The sequence below is a fragment of the Copadichromis virginalis genome, linkage group LG9 (assembly GCF_057382275.1).
Source record: "Copadichromis virginalis isolate Kocher_CV1m ecotype Utaka linkage group LG9, C_Virginalis_male_GT1.1, whole genome shotgun sequence".
NCBI classification, from domain to species: Eukaryota; Metazoa; Chordata; class Actinopteri; order Cichliformes; family Cichlidae; genus Copadichromis; species Copadichromis virginalis.
Window position 1 is genome coordinate 29114522 of NC_140626.1, and position 26097 is coordinate 29140618.

Sequence of the window (26097 nt, forward strand, 5' to 3'; positions counted from 1 at the left end):
CATGTGTGCGAGTGTGTACGCATGTGTGTGTGTGTGTATGTGTATATATGTGTCGCCAGCACAAGCTAACACTAATCCTAGCCGAGCCCCAGCGCTCCCTTTCATCCAGCCATCATTTGTCTCCGGCTGGGCTGATGTCACTTTGTAATGAATTTTGAGCAGTCTGAGAGAGGCCAGATAACCAGGCATGCGCATGCACACATGGCACGAACACACACGCACACATATAAACACACACGCGCACACATATATATAAATATACACACAATATAGTGCCCTCCTCCATCTCAGGACTAGCACACACCAATGCAAAATCAAACAGAAACACTTGCAAACAGGCATCAAATCACACACACGCAGAGTATCATGTTCACGCAGACACACACAGAGGAAAAACCGTTACAAATTTCATGTCTTTTAAATGGGGGAAAGGGGGGTCTCGCTCTCAACACAAACCCCTCACTCTGCCAGAGAATGAAACCGGTGTGTGTCTGTGTGCATGGGTGAGTGTGTATAAAAGAGCTGAGCTCATCAATCCTGTACTGCCTTAATAACCATATTTTATAACACACACACACACAGCACACGCAGGCACACTCACACACATATTCACAGAAATCAGGCAAAGGGTGCATTGAGGTCAGCTTGCATTTGCATACAATCACTTTGGCCATTGTACGATGAGCAAAAGAGGTCTGCAACCCCACCACCACCACACACACACACCCCTTTGGAAACATGATATGATTAACCCTTTCAAATACCATGTGGTGTGAGTACACACACACATGCAAAAAAGCACATACAGACACACAGACTAAGCGCTGGCGCCATTGCTTTAAGCGGCAACACATTAAGTGGACATTATATACAGCATGAAATTTTCATGGCAGATGCTGGCATGTGATTGAGGAGGAAAATTGCAGTTGTGTTTGTGTGTGTGTGCCTGTATTCATGAACACTGTTATATTTTTGCATTTGCACATGTGGCTGCTGTACACGCTGTGTACACACAGTCTGTGTGTTTGTGTGTGTGTATGAAAGACTGGGACTGCACTCTGCTCCTGATGTTTTATTAATACATCGGTGACAACGGAGATGAAATATCTCCTGTCAGCCAAGAGAGGCCGGGCTGCAGAAATTGCAATTTTCACTGCTGGTGCTGCAGCGTCCATCTTTGTATTTTAATTCACCTCACCTTCATACGGAGGGGGGAGAGGACGCACACTGTGTATCCATGTGTGCGCGTGTGTGCTGGTGTAAATGCTGCACGTGTGTGGCGGGTACCAAAGTCCTTCATCACTGGTTTATCTTTTCTCTATGCTTGACTTTTGTTCAAAGCCAAGGAAAAGCAAACGGTACAAATCGAACAGCATGTTTCACATAAGCATGCGGTGGGAGGGGTGGAGGGGTAAGGGTCAAAACAGAAATACTGAGAAAAAAAACACGCGTTAGTAGATCTTATATACTGCAAGGTCAAGTTAGTGTGTCAAAATAATAAAAACGTTTATAAAGTAGAAGGAAAAAAGTGATTTGTTACATATCATTTATTCAATTAATTTAAAAAGATGGTCATAAAAGTTTAATAGCAATTATTTTTATTTGATATTATCCCTATAATGCACTACGGGACCATATCATTTATCCCATAAATAAATTTGCCATCTGTGATGATAAATAAAAATGTGTGAATTACAGCTAGTTCGTTACCATGACATGACAACTCTGAATAATTCTTTGTGTTTTTTTTTACTTCTGAATATGATCTTCATAATGACTTATTGCACATTTTTGTATTCGCCCATTAAGCTGGTCAAACTGCAAATTAATCAAGTCATTCTTCTAACAGATGACAGCAAGCAGAGGAGGAAATAAGTCAAGTGAAAGTGGTCTGAACTGCAGTGTGTGATCTTAACAATATCAAACCAGGGTCTTAACAAACCTCTAGGGGGCAGTCTACCTGTAGCCAGACAAAACACAGGAGAAACGTGAGACAATGAACAGAAAGACTGAAGGAGAGGAAGGAAGAGGGTGAAGAGTGGGTGAAGAAAGAGAAAAAAGAGAACAGGAGGGGGTGATCATCTGGGCCTCATCAGTGCTTTTTTCTCCTTTCCCCTTCTAGTCAGTTATATCTGTGGTGTGTGTGCGCGCGCATGCATGTGTGTGTTCGTGCGTGTGTGCATATGGGGAATGTGTTTCCACACTGAGGACATTCCCAGACGAGCTCTCTCAATACATCAGCACAGCGTCTGCCCTCTGACTGACCCTGACATTCACACACCACACGGGTGTGTACGTGAGCGCGTGAATGACTGTGCATGTTACATCGTGTTAGCGTGGATGTGTACCATTGATCACGCGAGTGAGACAGTGACTGCATATGTTTGCATGTGAAATGTCATGTGCAAGTATGTGTGTGTAAAGTGTGTGTGTTAAAGAGAGACAGAGCATTCTGCAGCGGGGGGACTCTTAACCATCAACTTAATCGCTACCAGAGGACACACAGAGCAAAAACTTTCGCAGTCACCTTCCACTGCCTCTGTGCATGCACACGCGCGCGTGCACACACACACAAAGTGGGCCAGACTGTGGAGGGTGTGTGATTTTGGCAGCCTGGTGGGATTCTCTTTGATGTGGGTCAGTCGGAACATTAAAGCCGGCCGGTGAGCTCGAGCTAACCACAAACCCTGGCTTCGATTACGCTGCAACCAACACAAGTCTATATTTAACTGTTAAAAAGGAAGAATAATTAAGTGTCTTATGATCAGAGATTCAACCTATCAATTTGATTTGAGATTTTATCAGTTAGTAGCCAGTGTAACCAGTTAGATTCCTACCCATAAATGTCTGTTTTGTTTATCCAATAAATAGTGTCTGAAATTTGGCATCCGTAGTAGAAATAAAAAAAAACCAAACAAAACATGCTCATATTTTTTCAAAGCAGAGCAAAAAGCAAACAGATAGAAAAGCAAGTTTTAAACAGACGGACGCAGGAGGATAGAGTGGAGGAGAAAGAGATGTCTGAAAGAAAAAAATAGAGGACTAGACATATGGGAGATGGAGGCAATGAAGAATATATTGAAAGTGTGAGTGCAGTGTGTTTGTGTGCATGTGTATGTTGTGTGTATGTGTGTGCCCTCTAGCTGTATAATGACCTGCTCTGAGACCACTCACTCCCCCTCCTGTCTCCCCCTAAGGGCCCATAACCGCCATGCCGGGTCATTATGTGCCCGGTGGAGGACTCGGTTGTACAGCACACAACAGTCGAGCAATGCCACGCCAGGAAACTGGACACGGAGACTCCAAAATGGCTGAATTCATTAGCTGGGTTGAGCTGCCTCTAATTTGCTTCCTTAGGGCTAGGACGGTGCTCATTAAAGGGGTAAAGGAGTAAAAAAAAAGTCTTGTTTTGCATTTTGTTTATCTTAAATCATGGATAACATAAAATTGGAGCATCAACTGAAAGTGTAATTGCTGCCAAAGAAAATATACGATATATAAGAACTGCTAAAATAACAAGACAAAGAATCTGTTATTGTGTAGCTTGGACTGCGTATAGCAGAGCATTTTCAGAGTGTTAAGTCTGTCTAATAATGCAGGCCTGATACTGGGTCCATTTTATCTGTGCTAATAATGAAGCCTTAATGTTTTTGTGCAACACATTTGACTCCCGTGTCTCCTCAACTTAGGCATGATGTTGATGCTGATTTCTTCTTACAACTCTGGTCACGTCCCCTGTGAGACCATGTGTGCGTATGTGAGCAACAGGGGGCCCTGTGATGTCACATTCCTGCGCCGCGCGCGTGGCTCTAGTTTGGCCTCTAGGTTTTAGGGGGAAAGCTTTGAAACATTACACCATCCCACACAGTCACAGCCACGCACACACACACACACACACGTATACACACCGAAGCACACACACACATAGTCAAGGGCCAGTGGTAATACTGCCAGAGTAATAACCTTACAGACTTACTGATCCCCCCCCTCCCATTCTCTCACCCTCAAATCTTTATTTACCTTACTCTCCCTCTTTATCCCCCCTTTCTCCCTCGTTCTCCCTGTACCTTTCCCCCCGAATTTCAGCGCGTTTAACAAGCATTTAGATCTTAACCAGATGTTGTTAATGTAGCATGTCTAAAATACTAAACATCAACCCAGCAGAGAGGGTCTACAGCTCCTGCACAGGGCCTGGGAATAACTCACTCACACACACACACACACACACACACACACACACACACACACACACACACACACACACACACACACCCGCACACGCTTTCCCTCTCTCCCCCTCACACACACACCTAACCATGAATATCTCTGCGTATAACACACATTTACTCCTACGCAGCTTTCAATGCATTTCATGCACATAAGTCCACAGCCCACATGCTAACATGTAAACACACCAGCACAAGCAAACACACATGTTTCCATCCACACTCTCAAATCCACCCACACTGAGCCATTTATTGTTAAAAACACGCAAACTTATTACACCAGCAAGAAAAAAAAGATTTTTATATTTATATTTTTATATTTTATATATATATATATATATATATATATATATATATATATATATATATATATATATATATATATCGAAAATAATGCATAAAACCATCTGCTTTCAGAGCCACCAAAAAACAAGACTGTAATCCTGGATGAATATATATATATATATATATATATATATATATATATATAGTTTCAGGTCGACTCTGAAAGCCAGACAATAGGATTGTCACATTTAATTCGCTCCTGGTGTGAATGTCAATAAGTTGAACTGACAGAATAAGCTGAAAAAAATGACTTTTTGTGTAAAAAATGCTTGTATCAGCAGCTCCAAATTTGCTTTGTTGTTGTCAATTACGACTTCCTGAGACTCTTCATTGTATTTTCTTTCGCTCAAATTGCTCGCTCTGCTGTCTTGCAGGCGACTAACAAAACACCTATTACCCTTTTGGAAAAAAAAAGAGGGGGGAGAAAAAAAAATCATATGAATAAACATAGCCAAGATTAAAGGCTTGCATGTCTTGCTTGCTGCGCAGACAGAAACTGTTGTTTCGTGTTAAGAAGGGTTTCATTTTCAGTGCTGTGGGCACTGGGTGGATGGGTTTGTGTGTGTCTGTGTGTGTGTGTGTGTGTGTGTGTGTGTGTGTGTGTGTGTGTGTGTGTGTGGAGGGTGGTGTTAATGATTCTTTAATGGCAAATACAAAAAGGGTTTTCACAGGACAAAAATATGACTTCAAAAGTTTCACTGGTGGATAAAAAAAAAGTTGCCCCAACACCTGGCCTTATACAATAGGCTAACACACCTACTGTACACCTCCACACGTGCACACACACACACCTGCATCTTACACAACAGCCATATTGCATTTCGGCTTTTTGAATCACCTTAGGCTGAGTAGGTGAACTGAGGAGGCGGCACGGCATGCTTACTGAGGGATTTAAGAATAATTTGAAAAGAAGATTCCTCTCCTCTGTTTCATCTCCTCCCGTCTCTTTCTCTATTCTCTGTTTCTTCCCGGTCTTTTATGATTCCTCGGGCCAATATTTATCTAGCCCCTGATTATAAACATCTGGCCAATAGGGCAGTCTGCGCAGCGGCAGCTGAGATGCGCACACATGCACGCACTTGGAGAGTCTCACACACATAGTGGAAATATCACACACACCTGCCAACATGAACCTGTCAGGTCCAGACCGGAGGACGGTGGGAGGGAGAAAAAGAGAGAGCAAGAGAGAGAGAACTAGGAGCTGAGGGTTAATGGCCTTCCCATCTCTGTGATAAGAATTCATTCTGTTCTATTACCAGCACTTATCTACAGAGCCTGCTGTCTTTCTCCTCTCCCTCAAACACACACACACACACGCACAAAACAAGGGTCCGAGATCGATAGATGAACCTAATGAAGAAAGCAGCTGTTTCTCGGCATACCTGCTCAACTCTATCAGCCCAACAAGATCTCCCTGTCTCATTCATCTGTCTAGCTATCCATCCATTTATCTATCTATCTGTCCATCTATTTTTCTATCTTTTCACACAGCTATCCGTCCATATACCTATCCCATCTGTTCCTGTGCGCCACCATTTACCCGTTATCTCTCCATCCATCACTACACTGGTAAACAAAGATACGAGCAGGATAGATATAGTTTTCAACTGACCAGACCGGTCCTTGTCATGTATTCAAGGTTTATTTATTTTCCGAGAACTAATACGAGGCCTGAAAACAGGGAATCTAATAAAATGGCTGCCATGGTTTAAGAGAATGGCTGCGTGTGTGTGTGTGTCTATGCTTAAAATAGGCCTGTGACGGGCAGTGGCCAAATGGATAATGCTTAAACAGATCTTTATCCTATTGGGCTACTGTCCCGTTTTTAGCTGCATAAAACCATCTGCTTTCAGAGCCACCAAAAAACAAGACTGTAATCCTGGATGAAAAACAAAGGGAAGATTTGAGTAGACAGAAAGGACAGATAAACGAAATGTTTAAAAATGTGTATTTTACACATATAAAGATGACAAAAAAAACCTAACCGTGTTTCCAGTCACTTTATTAATTTCAAATGGTTTTCGGTAACTGTATTTGTTACCGATGCGGACTTCAGTCGAGCACCATGTAGCTTCCATTAGCGCTTAACCGTTTTTATATGTGACACGTCTTTTGTCATAGAGGCATGCGCAGAACAAAAAATGTGTTCATCATCAGGGCCTCTAATGTGTTAAGGTCAGAGAGGATGGCAGAACTCATAAGAAGCAACAGAAGAAGGGAAAAAAATATCTTCAAGCCAAAATATTCATTAGGTTGCTCAGATTCGTCTCCAAAATGACTACATGGAACCTGTAACACATAGTCACACATGTTCACACGCAACACACACACACACATGCATAGACCTGGGCCTGGAGATGGTATTCGCAGACAGTTACAAATAAGGAGTGTTGGCTTTCCTCTGACTTTCTCAAAAACATGCAAAAAATGTCCATTTCATTACTGGCTAAACAATGTCATATGGGCCCCCACTGGCCCTAATAGAAGCAGACAAAGACAGAGCAGCACACATATGCTTCGAATAAATCAGATTACTGAAGGAGAGTGGGGAGAAAAAGAGCGAGAGAAAGAGGGAAAGAAAGAGAGACACCGCCAGACACTTAGAGGATTGATAATATTCCCTTTTCTTACTACTTCCACCCCTCCCTTCCTCCTCCTCCCTCCCCTCCTTCACTTTCTAAACTCCCCCAACCACCACCCCCCTCCCCCCAAGCAGGATCTGTTTTAGATTTGAGCCAGTACTAGAGCCATATCTCTACCTTATCTCTGCTAGCCGTCAGAAAACAGAAAGCACCATGTTTCCATGCATTAGACTCCCGGCCCCTGACACGCCACTTGAAAATCTCACAGCCCTTCAAAATGGCTGAGCAGGAAAATAAAACAGCAAAGATATCATTTAATCAAATGAAATGCAGGTTACTGGGGTGCATTGATATCATTTCTGGAGTGTGCTCTGATACAGTGTCATATCAAAGAAAATGTCAGCCGTGAAAATTATGGAAATGCGTTTTTGGCATCGTGACAACAAATGTCACCCAAAATCTCCCAAAATGAGATCACTGTTTGAGTGCTATAAAGTATCATTAGCTCTTCTTTTCTTTCTTTTTCTTTCTTTTTTTTTTTTGGGGGGGGGGGGGGGGGGGGGGGAGGGAATCCATCACAATTTAAGGGTCTGTGACATTTTCACCCCCTGACCACCTCTGGGTATCAAACCCCATCAAGACATCCTGTTGTGTTTTTGGCTCCAATTACGCCAAAACACTTCTCGAATGACTGTAAAGGGAAATATTGATTCCCCTTAAAATTGTAACAAAAACAGAAGGGAAAAAAAAAATCACAGACAGGGTGTGGAATATATTAACAATATGAAGAAAAAGGAAAAATCAATATTCAAATGACTTCTTTTATTGATTTATAATTAAGTCTTAATTGCGGCAAAGGCTTGGACTTTCAAATTGCCTTGTGACAATAGCTGAGAAAGAAGATGGGGGAACATTATTGATACACGTTAACAGTAGTGGTCGCCCAGACATTGATTCTTCCATTTTGTGGTGCCTTTGGCATGCACGTGCAATCTAAATAGCCGTGCACACACATACACACGTGCATATATAGACACATATATACACCTCTTTGGATAAACGCAACCCCACACCTAAGTGAACTTACACAGCATAATTAACCTTCATCCGGGAAAAGTCAGGACTGTCTTATCTGCAAACTTGACTGTGTATATGTGTGTGTGTGTGTGTGTCAGGGGAGTGTGCGCTTCAGCGTGAGTGTGTATCTGTCGTAATTACACCATTAGGTGTGGAACTGATTGACTTCAGATGGGGTTGTTAGAGGTATTATTCTGGACAAAATAAGTGAGTGAAAAGAATGTGTGTGTGAGAAGTGTGCGCTTATTTAAGCTTATATACAGATTTTTAAATTAAGTATTTACCTGATCCAAACGCGCGTGTGTGTGTGTGATCGCTTCATGTGCCTGAAGCCCATGTGGCCATGTAAAAGTGTGTTTATGCTCATATCTGTGTGTGTGCGCGCGTGTGTCCCCGCGGGCCTAATCAGGTATCAGATACCTTTTGTTTTGGGAGCTCATTGATGGATGAAATCTTTATCTGTGCTATTGATCAGGAGGGTGCAGGTCCTAAACTGTCTGTCTAGCTGCCTGCCTGCTCCAGCTCTAACAAGATTGCCAGGGCCGAGTATATCAGTTAACATTTAATCAATGGCAGCTTAAGACACTGGGGCTAAGGGAAAGAAGCCCACTGCTTCAGCCCCTGCCCCAAACCATTACTCTGGATTGAAGCTGAAAATACATGTGCATGTGTGTACGCGTGTATGTGTGTGTGTGTGTGGGTGCTCCAAATGATTACAAGGGATTGGGTATGGTTGATCACAGGTCTTCGGGGGACAGAGGTGTGTGTGTATACGCGTGTGTTTGTGCTGTGTGTTTACAGGCATGCGAGCGCTGGCTTGTCAATACATGTTAATATGTCAAAAACGCCGGAGGGCGCTGCTTGTGCCACTCAGAAGAAAATAAGAAACTGAATGAAGTGGCTGATGTATAAGAAAAATTTCCATTCAAATCAAGTGAAGGCTTTCAAATTGAACACTCCTGTGCAAAAACACACACACACACACACACACACGCACTACAGCAGAATGATATGACATATCAGGCAATGCATGATTTTTTTTTTCTGCCTGGCTTGCAAAAAGCCCCCTGATGGTAAAATGCAAAAGAGGGGAGTCAGCAAAAAACAGAAATATGATCAGTTAGACTTTTTTTTTCCTTTGCTTTTTACATTTTTTTTACCATCAGCTCATCTTGCAGTAAATGAAACCCCATCAGATCTAAGAAGCAGATCCTTCGCCGCCTATCTTCAGCTTTTTCTTTCGTTTTCGCGTGCATGATATCGCCATCCATCAGATCTCATTTTGTGAGAATTAAACATGCACTTACAGTGTTTGCCTATGCACCGTATCCGGGTGTAAAGTCCAGAATAAGTACAACGATGCGTGTGTGTGTGTGTGTGTGTGTATGGGGGGAGTTTGCTTTGACGGGGGAAGCCCCCTCTCTCGTCCCTGTCTTTCGTCCAAAGCCTAGGAGATTCCCACCACCAAAAATCAATGTGTGTGAGAGCATATGTGCGCCTGTGTGTGTGTCAAGGTTTTGTAAGACAAATCTCTCCAGCATGCGCCGCTTTAGTGTTATTGAACCAGGCTTCGATCACTCGGCCACTGTGAATAATGCAAGGCAGGCTACTGCTCACTTACAGCACAGGATGCTCGTGCTGGTGTGTGTTGAGTGTGCGCGTGCGTGTGACAGGACGGTCCTTTTTCCTTCTTGCAAATGCAACAGGGCAGTTCTTCGACGTTCCTCCGCTTGGCCCTCTTAATCTCGTGTCAGATACAGGAACTCCCACATTGATACTGGTCTTTTTGAGTGTGTGTGTGTGTGCGCGCGAGTGCGTACGCTGGAGGCTTCTTCAGTAGACGGGAAGAGCTTAACTCGAGCAGACAGCTCAGGCCTGCACTTTGACACACCCTGACTCATTACATACAGCCCGCACACAGTGGAATATTGTCATTAAAAAAGACAATTAGATATGAAGTCAAGGGAGCATCACTTGCACACATGGAAGCGCAGCGCAGGAAATATAGGTGAACACACTCGCCTTCATATCCCCAGGTATACGAAGCAGAGATATTAATAATCATGATGTTGCAGAGTAATTAAAATGATTCCAAATGATGAGTGTGTGTCTGTGTGTTTTGAGTGTGTGCTTGTCTGTTAATTAAGCTGAATGATTTGATATGACGTAAACCGCACTGCTTTAATGGTGTCCTATACTTGATGTGGCTTGAGGGGACAACAGTTGATGGGGCTATAGGGAGAGACAGCATGAAACACACACGCACAACAGATACAGCTGCTCATTGGCCCTGCCTAAGAGGAGCATCCCTTTTTCGACATAATTATCTGTGTCATCACTTATGAGGCAATTAAACAAACATCAGTTCCTATTTCCTCTCCCTCTGTCTCTCCTCTCTTCTTATTCTGGATCTCCTCGCCCTGCCGCCATCTGTGCTCCTATCCCTGGTCCTCCAGTCTATATAGTTAATCCTCTCCTCCTCTCCTCTCCTCTCCTCTCCTCTCGCACATCGTCCTCCCCTCCTGTGTGACTCCAGACAAGGTTTCAATTTCAGCATGCTGATTGTCTCATTGCCGACTCTATGCATGTCTAACACTTACTGGCTCTCTAGGGATGGGCAATACACACCATAGAATGCCTATTACACTCCCACGCATTTCTGGGGAACGTGTGCCCATGTTTGTGTGTGTGTCTGTGCAAGGGGTGATGAGGGTGTAAAATGCCTATTACGCTGAGAGTCTGGTCTCTCTTACACTGGAGAGAATTCTCTGGCGCCTAAAGAGCAGAAAATTGCAACGCTCCTCTTCCTCACTCCCCATTAACCTGCTTTTGAAACAAAGGTCTGGCCAAGGTGTGTGTGTGTGTGTGTATCTGTGTATCCCTGCCCATTAGACTTATGCACCAAGGTGAAACACCTTTTGCATCTAACCAAGCAGAAACAAAAGCATTTTTTTTTATGTCTATAGCTTTTTAGATTTTCAGTTTTATTCAACTGCCTTGTACAGGCTACTTCTTATATACTATAATTTTACACAGTAGAGAAAAACTTCTCTTCAGCCTCCTCTTGTCTCTCTTCAATCACTTGCATTTTGTGAAATGTATATATTTTTTGCCCTTAAATGAACTTGTCACTCACTCCTTCCCTCCTTCTTTCGATCCTTTATAAAAGAAAAGGATGGCAAGAGGAGATGGCATCTCTTGAAGAGCCTCGAGATGACTAAAGCAGCGGGCATATTTGTCTAATTTGCACAAAGACATCCACATCAAAGCACAAATCAAGAACCATGCTCATTCAATGGATTTTTATCAGTCTATCCATTTCTTGTTCTTTTTTTTTCCCCAGCACCCTCTTTTCTCTGTCACATTCCTCTTTCTCTCTCTATTTTCAGAATGTTATTAGGACATGATAAAAGCAAAAGGGATGTCATGACACAGGACCCCCTGTTAGCATTAGGAGGTGGGAGAGGAAACGAACGGGAGAGAGAAAGAGGGGGGGGGGGGGGGGGGGTGAGAGAAAAAAAAAGATGAAAGAGATTTGTCTGGAAATGATTGCTCACAAGGCATTGATTCTCTGCTTTAATCTCACACAGTGTGCTCAAATTTCCTATTAGGGAGATGAAGAAAAGAAGCAAGAGGGAGATGGGTCTTATTCACATAGGTAGGGAGGTGAAACTTGGCATGTCTCTCGGAGCTTCTTTGGGCAGACAGAACATACGTTTCCCTTTTTCTGAAAAAAATCAAAGTAATGTCCAGATTAGCCCCATTGTTATTTTATTTATTTGTTTCTTTTCTTTTAAATGTAACGCCTTGCTTTTGGACCATTAGTATGCTGTAGGTAAGCAGTTGAGACAAAAAAATACTGTTACTGCTACTGTAATGCTGCACAGTCGAATAGAAACACACACGACAAGCCACTGACAGCCGCTGTAAGTGCAAAGCTTCCTCCGGTTAGAGCAGATTAGCCTTAGCCAATTGGTAATCAATACCTGCTATCAATTCTATACCTCCCATTGATGGATGAGGGAAGAGAAACTGAGTGGAGAGTGTAGACGGACACAAGAAAAGAAAACTTTTTGCAGAAATGCTGCCCAGTAACTATATTTCTTAATGTTCCTATTTTTTTTGCATGTGGCTGTGAGCGTGTGTGCGTACAGGCTGCCTTCAGTGTCCATTTGTGAATTGTATCATCGCTGTCTGAGATTAGTGGCTGCTTGGACCAGTGAGCGTATTGCCTGGTTACCGTGGCTCCGGCTCCACACAACCCTCCTCCCATCACTGGATTGTTTGTCTTAATGCTGTGTGACATGGGCCATTGTTTTGTCCATCTGTGGTTAAGAGTCAATGGACAGGGGGTGTATGAAGGGATTGGGGAGGGAAAAGAATAGACGTGAGGGAGAAGAAAATAAAGAAGAACAGGGGTGAAGAGGGTGGGTGCGGGTGGGGGGTGGAAAAGGAAAAGAAAAACAAGATGGGGAGAACAGCTAAGTGGTGAAAAAAAAATATGGGAAGACAAAGGTCAAAAGAACCTGAGAGTAAGGGGAAAACTTGCAGTAAACCTGTGATTTCAATATGGTCCTTGGACTTTGCATTCACCACTTCCCTTTCCAGGAGTCTTCCAGAGGCTTTCAGGTCCATATGGAGTGGGGGGCCTTAAGCTCTTTGTGATATCATTGACGTGAAAGACGTTCTGGCCCTGTGACGCCAGTCCCCTCTTCAAAGGGTTAAGTCATATTTAGTATGCGTCCTCAGAGCCCCACGGCTTTGTATTGTAAATAAGACTAATGTGGCATTGGTCAGGTATGCTAATTCAGATAATCAGCGCAATTTCTGCAAATTATAACTGTCAGTGTGTTGGGCACAGAACCTTGGCGGAAAACATGAGGGAACAATTTAGACGGGGTAATACCCCTACACCAAAGAGCTGCTCAACTCAAAGAAAAACAATCGGCTGAGCCCATACCGCCCCAACACACCATTGCAAAAATAGTTTATGGTGAACGAGGCACTTTTTTTTCTGAGGCACAAGTCGGGCTCCTGCCCATTTTTTTTTTGTGTGCACACACACAGAGACCACAAAGTAATTATAATTTGCTTGGATGGAATTATTCAAAAAATGACCACATCTTTTACTCCCTCAGCCATAGAGAATATGGTTTTGGGAAATTTGGGGTAAATTGCTACTTGCCGAAAATATAATAATATACATATATGAATGTGTCTTATTTTGATTTGACAAATGATTTAAAATGCAGAGTATTGTCTCCAACTAATTGCACGGCAATAAAAAGCTACATGCTTTACAAAAATCCTCTTGGGCAAAATCACATCGCTCTCATCAGAATAGTCCCCCCCTGTATTTGTATTCGTGTTGGACACATAAAATAACATTCCAGGTTTTTATTATGCGAGGAATGAATCCCATCTGACTGAAATCTGTGGACTTTACCTTTTACAGTATGTAAGTAACTTCCTGTGTCACGGTAAATGAAGAAGAAAAGGTCAAAAATAAATGACTGCATTTAATCATCTGGATGTGAGCAAATCGATATGCATTATAACTGGTCGGCTTAAACTATCCAGAGCAGTTCTAAATGTACATATCTAATAGATGAATGCTTAAAGCTGTTCCTAATAAAGGGCTGAAGTGTCCTTTCATGAGCTAGTTATCTGGTTTCACCCTCTCCATTCTACAACTTAAAAGAGAAAATGGCGACCGCTATGCTAACTCTAGTGGTTTTGCTAGATCTGGGTGTGTGTTGCATCCTTTCTCTCAGTCCTCTGGCCATCCATGAATGTTTATGTAATGGCCACAAATTACTGAGACAAACCCTGAAAATAGACTTCTGTCTGAGGAGAGACCTTTCCGAAAAAAGACAACCACTGGAATGGCGAAACCATCCCCACCACCCGAAGGAAAAAAAGAAAAAAAAACGAGGCATAAGATGAATAAGTGAAACTGAGGGAGGAGGTAAAACCTAATACCTCAAAAGTTTCTTCAATGTCATCACATCGAAATGCTGTTTGGGATGCTCTTTCCCACATTGAAAATGGGATGATTTCTTTTTTCTTCTCTGTGTTTTTTGGTTCCTCGACTTAGCTCAGACACAATTCGACGGAGTGCATTTTACAACAAGGAATGTCTGTGCGTTCGGAAACAGGCAGGATGGCACACTTTCCCACTGGCCGTGCTTCCACCACCTCCTCCTGCTGGAAACACGCACACAAACACGCATCTATATCCACACTCAGCCACATATATATGTGGATAATAAGAGTCCATTAGGCTCAGGTTTTAGCCTACAGCTGCTATGTAAATGGTTAGCACTGCTACACTAATTTAACTAGGACCAAAAATGTCCTAGAGCCTTATCACTCAGAGAAAACAAAGGGCTCTGGACACACTCGCACGTGCACCCACACGCACATGATAAAAGTGTTGCTGGTCTAAGTCAGAAGAGATCTTTTGTTTAAAACAGGGATTCAGACAAAGAGGGTCTTCTCCCTCCCTCTTTAATGCATGTCGGGTGACGGTGGTTGGGGTCGGGAGAGAGGAGGGGGTTTACGGAGTGATGGAGATGTGCGGGTGGTGGGGTTGGTGTTGGAGGGATGGATGACAGGCTGGATTCTCAGACATAATTACCTCCATAAGATCCCATCTCCCTTTCCTTTTTGAGAGGGACAGAGGGAACAAGGAAAGGAGAAAAAAAAAAGACAGAAAGTGAAGTATGCAGAAAAGGCCTCATGTTTCTGCTTGGTCTGGCTTATGAGGAGCTTTACACATGATGGAGCACAGGGCTAATGGGCGAGGAAACACATAGAAAAACACACCCATGCTTGCACGCACGCACACACACACGCCTCCTGAAAATGCTCTTTGTAGTTAAACAAATGCTCAAATGGTCGAGAGATTCAGAGCTGGCAAAAAAGGGAAAAAAATCGCTGTAACAACTAAGCTTCAGAGGTTGTTAATTTCTCAAAAAGTCCAGCTAAACAAATTGTTCAAATTATCAAACCGATGATGGAATACCCATGACTCGCAATCTGTCATATTTTTCTTTTTTAGCTGTTTTACTAAACAGCTCCATTCAGGACGTAACTTCATTACAGAGCGCAGAGAAGTACAAAAAATATCGAATTTTTCTAATAACTTTTGGACGACCCTCAAAGCAAAATGGCCTCTAAGTCCTCCGTGTTGAGAGGCAATTCATTTATGCCCGCTCTTCTGATGCAAACTGGCATTTTTTATAAACTCAATTTTCTTGATCATTTCTAATTGCACACAGAGAGGGACGGTTTATCTCAGAAATGTGGACACAGTGGGCTTTTTGTCTCTGAAGGACGCAGTTGAGAGGTTGCGGTGAAAAGTTCCTGCTGTTTAGGCCGGGAGTGCTAACTGCTGCACATGCAAGGGTGCAAGCGGGCAAGCGAGCACAGAGTTCACTCGCTTCACAACGGTATTTACCAAAGGTAAAGGCGTGAGTTGGCTGGGCCCAGGTTACGAGAATTAAACACTCAAGAGGACAACAGAGACCGACAAGTTCTCAGAAAAACGCAAAGACACACAAATGCACACATACATCGGCAAACCTATGCATTTACAAGCTCACAAGTACTGCATGTACACTCCTGTCTTTGTTCAAAACACCTATATTCTTGCGGTGTGTCTCTCCAGTACCGTATCCTTAATTAGGCCATAAAATCAGCATCAAAATTGTTTAATGAAAGCCATTCACATGTACATAAAGTCCCAAGCATTAGAACTCTTATTCCCAAATGAGCCTATAATTATGTGGCTTGGTGCCAACTCCCAGGCTTTAAGAGAAAGATACCGGTCAGCACTTAAATTAATCTTTTTCATACCAGTCTCTAATGAACAGAAAGTGCTCGAGTCAGGAGTTGTAGCCCAGAAAACTAACAGCACACGAATACACAAACAGAGGGTCCTTAAACTGAACGTTGGATGAAAATGTTACCTACTATAAAGCATTTTCCATTGCTGAAAAAAAAACCCATTCGCATCATATATCACTGCGGGAGCAATCGCCTCTCTCGTAAGGCGGGCTAGCGTGTGATGCTAACAGGAACTATTTTGTAATCGGTTAAAAAAAAAAAATCCTAAAAATAAACAACAAATACAACAACACGGATTTTATTAGCAAACTACAGAACAAGAACACAAGCCCAATTTATTCCACTGACTCTCAGTGTTTGATCTCTACTTGACATGGTTGTAACTTTGCTCACTGCGTACACCTGCCAAATACTTATGGGCTACAAGGAAGTAGCCTTTGAAACATTTACCACGTACCATGTGAAAGAATACCGTTGTTCAGAAGAAAGTTATATAGAGTGGGCAAAAGAAGGGCATCCAGAAAAGTGGCTTAGCATTTTGGACGGTGCCAGCGTCCGCTTAAGGTTTTACGCTATCTTCCTCATGGAAATTCACCATGTGCCATCTCAAAGCCAAGGTATAAAATGAGGGTCCAAGCAACAAATTTAGTGTGTTTTAAGAGTGGAACATTGGAAATTTGGTGCAGCGGCCAAATATTGCTTTTGACAGGTTTAAAACCTGCTTGGGCGCATTGGTTTGAGATTTAAAAAGGGAAGGGGAGGAGGACAAAAAAGAAGAAAAAAAAAACGGTAAAAGGCCTGGAGAAAAAAATGGACAGGAGCTGGAGGAATAAGCAGGACAAAGAAGGAGAGAAAGAAAGAGAGGAGGGAGGGGGGCAAAAAAGAGGAGATGAGAAAGAAGGGGGGGGGGGGGGGGGGGTTGGTGGCTATGTTAAAATGTAAGGTAATGATTTATCTAAGCATGCTTTTCTGCTGCACCCCAAATCTCACCGAAACTTTGATCCATGTGTAATTAAAACCAAACATTCACCAGCAGCAGTCTCCACTCCAGGACAGGGAGCTCGTCTCCTGTTAATGTGTGTGTGTGTGTGTGTGTGTGTGTGCGCTAGGACTCACATATGTTTCTAAGCGCTGGGCCCCCATCTGTTTTGGGAGTATATGTACAGTATAAACAGGACACTTTGGGGAGCGCAGATTCATGGTGGAATATACATGAGCTGACACACACACACACACACACCTAAACACACACACACAGACAGATGTATGGGCTAATGCTATGCTGGAATGCTCTTCAAAATGTGTTACCCCCCTCTTACTTTCCCCATTCCCCCCTGCACTACCACCACACCCCACTCCACCCGCTCCTGCAGGTCAAGCAAAGCAAAAACAAGTTAAGCGCTCATTTTCTCCCGGCAGCATTAACATAGGGATGACTAAATAATGGACCCTGACTCTCTGTCTTCTGGTTTAAATTACAACGCAGCCCCCTCCCCTTACACCCTGCAACCCCTTACCCACCATCCAACCCCCCACTCAAAGAAAAACGATTAATCTTTTTTTTTTTCTTTCTTTCTTTTTTTTTTTGTCTCTCTGAATGTTTTACAGTTCTGTTACACTTATTAGCTGCTGGCAGGACGGAGACTCTTAAATGAAAGCCAAATTGCTTTGGTCATGAGAAAGGAAATGAAAGCTCACTCCAGGGAGAGACTGTGCAGCCATAGCATACATGTGTGTGAGTAACGTATGTGTGTACAGGCCTTTCACTATGAGATCCTCCCAAGGTGAAATTTCATAAGCTGACTTGCCTGCTTGGGATGTCCCTGTGCACGGGACACTGTGTGTGTGTATGTCTATGTGTGTGTGTGTGCATGTTTCAGATATAAGAGCAGCAGCCTAATAGGAACAGTATGCTCATTTTGGAGAGATTAGGAGGAATGGACGGGCCTGTATCGAGAGACGTGATCTGGATATGAAGGCCAAAGGAAGGAGGGAATGAAGTACGGAGTGAGAGAGATTTGACAGAAGAAAGAGAGAGTGATGCAAGGGAGGGAAGAGATAGGAAGAGTCTAAGGAGTAAAGATTGAGGAATCTGACTTCAAACAAAGAAAACTGACCACTTCAGCTAATATCAAGGTTTTAAAATCTAAAAAAAGAAGAACAACAAAAATAAAAATAAAAGTGGAAGCCAATAGAAAATGTTAAAGTCAGGCCATGTGTGCACTCCACCAGAAAAAAATAAAAGATGTGACAAAAAGTTAATCCCCAAAGTATTAACTGAAATAGCCTTAAAACTAACAAATATTCTTAAGTATCACAGTTAAAGCAAACAAAGTAGGTTGAAAAAGCACAGACCTTGGCTGCTGGGGCACTCCTTGACATGGAACAGCTCATGAAGGCTCAGCCCATCCTCATCTCCTCCCAGGCCTTGCTGGTGCAGCTGGAGTTTCCTCAGTCCTTCGTTCTGCTGGTGGCGAGCTGAGCGGGCGTGCTGCACCAGGTTGAGGCGGGCCTTGGTGGAGTAGTCGCACAGCGTGCAGTAGTAGACACATGACTCCGGGCTATACGAACTGTCCAGCTTCTGCAAATGCTGTGGAACAGACAAGTAGAGAGTCTGAAGGTTAGATGCATTCACCTTTTAGGGACAGTTCAAAAATTTCAAAGCGGGAGCAACTTCATTGTTTTTTTTTCCAGATATCTTTGTAACATTTTAAACTTGGCCAGAAAATCCTTCCTTCTATTATCCTTCCAGTTGAATTCCAAAAATTCAAACACCCAGAAATCCCACTTGCCTGGTTCTAAAAAAGCCACAAAAAAAAGTCAATAGTCAGCATTTCAGTCAGACCCATTATTGGCTACAGTGGTATTATAGATATTTCTGAAAGAAAAATACTAGAGAGCAAGATTCCTGACTAATGGCTCTTTTATATAAGTCTACTGCACAAGTAAAGATCTTCAAGAAGTACATATTTAAAAAAGGTATAGGCATAAAGGCAAGATATAAAAGGGACAGACAAACATGAAACTACCAAACAGAAATAGATATAACTTCTAAGCAGCTGAGCTTAGTTTAAAGACTAACATTTCCAATTAACTGGATATTGTCTAAGTAATGCAAAGACAGAAGGCCCCCCCCCACAAAAAGTCAGACAAGGTGTTGAGTTCAAAACACCGTTTTTGTCTTTAACATGCACATTGTCCAGCTCTCCATATTGTTAGCAGCTGCAGGGGTTTCTCATTCAATGTGTGCTGTCAGTTGCAAGCCCCTAATTTCCACTTGCCTCTTTAATGGCATTGCAGCCATGCAAAGCTACCCCCTACCTCTTGCCCTGCCCTTGGTGCATGTAGGTGCACAAACACCCACACACATGTACACACACACACAGGCATGCACGCACAGCCCCCATCCCACCTTGCCCTACTCCCATACACCCAGTCAAGCCAAGCATATCAAGTGTGCTTCTGTTGTTGCTGCCGGGCTAATGAACAATGCACAAAAACAAAAGACCAGGCCAAGCTTTTATTATCTGATCCTCTGTGAAGGGGAGAAGAGAGAGAGAGAGGGAGAGAAAGAGAGCAACAAAGAGAGAGAGAGAGGGGAAAAGATAGCATGGCAGAGACACAGGGGTGGCTCGCAAAGGTTAGTTTATACTTTGTTAAGATTTATTCATACAGCCATGTGAGAAAGAGGTGCAGGGTTCTGTGCATGAATTAATGCAGATAATGACAAGTGTGCATGTGCTAGCCCTACTGAGTCTCTCACCTCTTCCTATAGGAAGACGTTTCATTCTGGAAGCAAATGAAAAGTTAGCCAGGTAATATTTCCTCCAGAGTATAGTTGCATCAAGCTATATGGAGCAGGAAGAGAGAGAGACTGGAAAAATGAATGTGTGTGTGTGTGTGTGTGTGTGTGGTGGGAGGAGTGGGTCGCAGGTGTATGAGTTCTAACCACCCCCCCTCCTCCTTTGACAAACAGGGATTAGCAACATAGCTACAGCCACTAACACATCTTTTCTCTCTGTCTCTCCCTCTTTCTTTCTTTTGTAGGAAATCTTGCGAGGTTTTTCTCACGAGACGGTGGGACGTCCCCTCGCAGTCAGAGGCCCTTTCAGAAGTCTTAAGTTTTAATTAAGTCGGAGTTGTCAGAAGAAAGCTCCCCTAGTCCAGAGCTCAGGGCCATTAATTACAGCTATCTTTGTTTCTCTGTGAAAGGAGGCCTCCCTCGCTCTTTTCTCTCTCTCTCTCTCTCTCTCTTTCTCTTTGCTTCTTTTCTTTCTTCCCCTCCCTACCTCGCAGGAAAACTGGGCTGTCGAGCCTCACTGTGGAAACACACTTGTGCTACGGAAGCAAGCACGCATATATCACATGCATAAACAAGAAAGTGTGACGTCATGGCTTTTCTTTCAATATGAACTTTTCAGCGTTTCTTTATAAACACTGGCATTAAACAGGAGGTGCTCAAAGTACCTTCTGTTGAAAACGACCTCTCAAAGCAATGCCATATGCTATACAGCATATGTAAAAGCCCGTGTAGTTGCACACATTCTGACTGTCATTCATCCTCTGATCAATTAGGACAACCACAATATCAAAACAGGATTAGCTTGGAACTGGTTCTTTCTGAGCTTAACCGTATCTGGACATTTAAACACACTTTTATTTTAACGTCATTCTGATAGGAATGGGGCCCAGCTACAGTTGAATGAAGCTGAAAGCGGGGCTCTTAGAGCTGAATAGAAAACTGGTAATCAAACAAAGCCTTTCTTTCCTCTTGTGACAACCTCGAGAAGTACGTTAAGAACAGCCCCATATGAAGACCATGCTAGAATTGGAAAGTGTGTGAGCACACATGGCCATAACAGTTAAGAGTCTTATCAAGAGAGGCAGAGTTTCAGAAAATACTTGATGGCTTAAACTGGTTCCTAATGGCAGTAGGAGAATTGTAGCGCTTGTGGCCTCAAACACCACACATCCTTTACTGCTGTAAGTTACATCGTAATGTTTTTAGGATGTGAGGCTTCAGCTGAGAGAAGCTGAATGATATACTTTAGGGTTGAATTGGGATGCCAGATAGGTTTAGACCTAATATTAATTCTTCCCCCATCAGCACATTCCAGAGGGTTTGTTTAAGACCTAAACTAGAGGGCTGTCTGTCGCTCTCTGGCACTCCGCAGGCCTGAAATGCAGGCGGTCTGGTGATCACAGGCCAGAACATCCATGATTTATGAACTTTTAAAGGAGCACTTTGACTCCTGCCAGGCGTGGGCTGTGTAATGCATATTCAAACACACAAACACACTGTTCCTGCTCCTGGGTTTGTGCCCCTGTGTGTCTACTTGCAATGTGCATGTAATTTATGCTGCTGCTGATCTGTATGTGTGTATACGCACATTCGTATCATATCGAGCGTCTTTGCGCAGAATGGCAAAAAGAGCCATCCTTGTCAATATGGCACCTCTCCAGCCTGCCTGGTGGTTAATTGTTGGGGATTAGTGTTTGGCAAACAACCAAATAAGCCAACACTCCCTGTGGGCCAATCAAAATCAGCTACACAGCACTCCCTGGGTGGATCTAAACAGGGCAGAGACATCTCTAGATGGCAAAGGGGGTACATGCACACACATAAAACCCCTTTCAGTCATCGAATATGCCACATTGCTGGCTTTATCAATATGTTATTGTCAATTGTCAGTATCAATTCTAATAGTGTGACTAGCGGAGAGAACATTTAGTAGTCTCCACTCAAGCTTGATTTAGACTTCTGCGGGAAATCTACGTCCTAACTTGCGTAGTGACCGGAAATTCCTTTAAAAATTTCTTTAATTTACCGCAAATTTACTGCAAACGTCCACGTCACTACTGCCTGACGTGTAGTTACATTTATAGTAAAGCTCACATATGAGAGCAACAGTGGCTCTCTCAGTATGTGTTTCTCTGGTGTTGCAGCAAGTGATCGTTACCGTGGACCCAAAAAGGGCTCAGACAGAAAGCGAGAGACAGAGAGATCCCTCTTCTGGTCAGGGAATTGCAAAAATATATCATTGTGGCAAACTGAAAATAGAAATGCGTGTGAGGTAACATTTAAATATGTGCATGTTACTGTTGTGTTGCAATATGTAGATATATATGTGAATGTTACCAGGTTTGAGCGAGTGAAGACCGAAAGCGACCAGGGTGCTCACTCAGACATTAGCCGACACATTAAAACACAAGGAGTGCTTGTCTGACACACACACACACATCACAATGTAAATTACAATACTCAGGACTTCCCATTCGGCTGTCAGAAACACAAGACAGTCAATGCTGTCAGTGACTTACACACACACACACACACACACAGATGCAAAAACACCCTGGGACTTGTTTTTGGGAGAGGGGAGGAGAGTCAGTCTGACAGGTAAAGGAAGCTCCCTGGTGTAGCAGTTTGCTGCTGCTGCTGTGTGTGTGTGTGTGACTGAGGACGACAGAGGACTGCATTCATTATGCAGAATGAGATGTTTACAAAACACCTTTCTCACACACAAGTAAACACGAGAACACACACATCTTCCCCTCGGCTCGCTGCCTGGGTTTGCGGGGAAGGATAGCGGCGCTGCTGTCTCGTATCCATTTGTTCTATCTGGGGTGACAAAGCTGCCTCATTAACTGAATTCTTAATAAGCCAAGCCAAAAGACATCTCCTCACAACTTCTTTTATCTCCCTGTGCATGTACGAGTACGTGAAAGAGCGCGTGTGGGTATAATTTCAATCCACCGTTTCTTTTTTGCTCTATGACTGTGCGAATGTGTGCGTGCGTTTTTTTATGCATTAGTAATTTTAACTCCACATTTTTTTTGATATTATCTCATAAGTATTTTTTGCGTCTGTCTATAATTTCAGTCGGGCGTTTTTTCGTGTTGTTTTTTGTGTTTTTTTGTCTTTGCCTGTGATTGTGATGCGTTCTCTGGTAACGTGGAAAATAAATTCAAAAGTAGAACCAGGCAGCGGGGTTGCATTTTTCCTCCATAAAGCAAATGACAAATTAGAGTATTCGGTACAAACAGGACTCTTTCCTGTCATTAAGTGTAGAAACAGGCAGCTAATGAATACATGCTGAAAGTGAGAGGTCTCCGCCACAGCGGTTATGCCTTAATAACCGGTGCTGTGTGCATGTGTGTGCGTGCGTATGTAAAGAAGTGCATACATTCAGTTTTGTTTTTGATTCCTCTGAGAGTGTGCACATGCATGCAAATGTACACCCCGCACATTGTGAAAATAAAAACCTCTTTATATCTTTTCATCTGTATCTCCTCTTTTTTGGGGGGGAGCAGGGAGTTTTGTTGGTTGTACCTTTACCCCCCCCCCCCCCCTTTTTTTTAAGAACATCACCAGCCTCCAGTGCTATCCCCTGGGCCCCTGAGGGCCATCAGAGACAAAAACAGCCCCACTTGGCCCAGCAAACAACAAAAGCATGTATTGTTCCTTGAAAGTATTTTAAACACATACCAGTACTGCCTGGAAGGCTGCCAAGTGTAGAATTCCATCAGTGCTACCAGCTCCCTAACACATGTTACTGCTAACCGACACTCAGCCCCCAAGACATAGATGTAACGCAAGATTGCTGCCAATGGATTCACTGGCAGACTGCACTGCTCAAAAGACTTGCGGAGAGCCCAGGTATGTGCCACCTTCCTTCCACAGATAAAGAAAACAGAGGCGGTGGTAGAGAGTCAGCGTCAGTGCTGCACAGACACAATAAATTAATATGCATATAGAAGTGCAAAAAAAAGTGCTGAGTGCACATGCACCAATTTACACACACACTCAGTGTGCGTCTGCAGTTACCCTCTCCTACAAAGCCACAGTGTGTAATCTAAAGATTCAACACAAGGCACTCCCAGCACACCTGAATCCAACCGACTCGACCTTCTTTTATTTCCTGATGGTCATCTTTCCTTTGCCTCCTGCCCAGGCTCTCATTTTCATAAATGCAAAAGAAAATATTTCCAAGAGCTAAATTGGCTCTCCTGTTTCTCTGGCTGCTGGCAATCACATGTGATCACAGCTCTGGGGCCGATCCATGAGGTGCAGGGGCCTGTGGATGAGCTTAGCTTAAGTCACCCAATAATAATAAGCATTCATCTCATAATCACTGCCAAGACAAATAAATGAATTATCACAATGAGTCTTTCATACGACATTTTCTCCACTTCTGTGCTGTCTCCCTGTCTCCCTGTCTCTTTCTCTCCCTTTCTCTGTTGCTCCTTACTTGTTCTTTCTTTCTTCACTTAATTTCTTCCTTCTTTACTATTTGCAGACAAATAGCGATAGAAGTTAGTAAGTGCACGGTGGCACGGTGGTTAGCACTGTTGCCTCACAGCAAGAAGGTCCTGAGTTCAATTCCACCATCAGGCCGGGGTCTTTCTGTGTGGAGTTTGCATGTTCTCCCCGTGTTTGCGTGGGTTCCCTCCGGGTACTCCGGCTTCCTCCCACCGTCCAAAGACATGCAGCTTGTGGGGATAGGTTAATTGGATAATCCAAATTGCCACTAGGTGTGAATGTGTGAGTAAATGTGAGTGTGAATGGTTGTCTGTCCTTGTCTGTTAGCCCTGCGACAGACTGGCGACCTGTCTAGTGTGTACCCTGCCTCTCGCCCTATGACAGCTGGGATAGGCTCCAGCGCCCCCCCGCGACCCTGAAAAGGATAAGCGGAAGCGGATGGATGGATAGAAGTTTATAAGTGAAGTGTGTAACTGACATAAAGATCAATCTGAAGTTCACACCTACCTGACCTCTAGTCTCCCTCCTAAAACACAACATTGCTAAATTATAACACAATTAACTTCTTCTTGTCCTGATCAGTGGACAGCAAGGAAATTAACGTGTAGTTTCAAAAATTGCAGATTACAAAAGACAAAGACACCAGAGCAGATCTTCCTTACTCACTTAAGCTCAAGTGTATGTGTGTTGGGTGTCTTGAAAGCCAGCTCACCTCCATCCCCCATGAAAATGGATCAGTATTTACATTAGCATTAGATTTAGACAGCATGGCTCAGCCACTTACTGCCTATTAGCTATCCTGACCTTAGCCCATTAGGGTCTAAAAGCCCCCCGCTTGTCTCCATCACCACCAGGTGAGACTGACCAGACCTCCCTATTTCCCTAAACCATTGTGCCACTGATTTTATCTTTTCCACCGACTCAGAGTAGGAGACAGATCGTGAAATGCTGAGAAGAAGATCACTGAAGTGCTAGCATGCTTGTTAGCCTGTTATATTTTATACTGCCAGTGTGCTAAGACTTTCGGGTAGGGCTCATCTTTTTCCATTTTCCCAACACACCAAGATGCTTTTGAGGAATCAAAGCAAGTTCTAATTGACAGGGTCTACGAAAAACACGAGTAAAAGGGTTCCAAATCTGGGACTTTAGCTCATTTACCTGTATCATCAAAGAAGTTTGCGCTACACGGTTGTTGTTCTGTTTAACTGAAACTGAAAAGGAAGAGAAGGTAAAATAATTTTGGTGCTAAAAGGATCAGTGACTTTTTGCCAAGTTTGTTTTGCTTTGCTCTGGTGGTAGTGGGGACTTGCTACAAAAAAAATGTCTCCAAGAGAAAGTGTGACAAAAGGAATGACAGAAGCATACAGTGAACAACACTAAGCGAAAGATTTGATGATACACGGGGTGAAGAAAATCTGTGACAAGGAGAACAAAAGAACAAGAGATGGAAAGAGAGCGAGAGAGAGAATGATAGGGAAGAATCTAGACGAGTGTAGCTGGGTTCAAATCACTAATTACACATTCCTGAGCCTGTGAAGGGGAGTATTGTTTTCCAGTTAGCCCCTATCCTGTCGCATGGTTTCACTTAGCACAAAACAAAAGGTACAGGGAACAAAACACAAGCCTAATACCAGGCCCTGCTAATGACAGAGAAATGGGAGAAATTATCCCTGGGGTGGATCCTCGTGAGAAAATGGCTAGTGATTACTGGACAAAAGGGAGTTCATTTTGAAACTGTCACAAAATGGCAGAC

General features: G+C 43.3%; 1 protein-coding gene across 1 annotated transcript in view; it reads right to left on the minus strand.

The window, feature by feature from the left end:
• The window catches only part of zfhx4 (zinc finger homeobox 4), an 80795-nt gene that overhangs the window by 19865 nt on the left and 34833 nt on the right, over positions 1 to 26097 (minus strand). The window contains exon 6 of the mRNA XM_085468644.1: positions 18437 to 18671. Within this exon, the coding sequence (XP_085324770.1) occupies positions 18437 to 18671 (235 nt within the window). The remainder of the gene's footprint in view (positions 1 to 18436; positions 18672 to 26097) is intronic.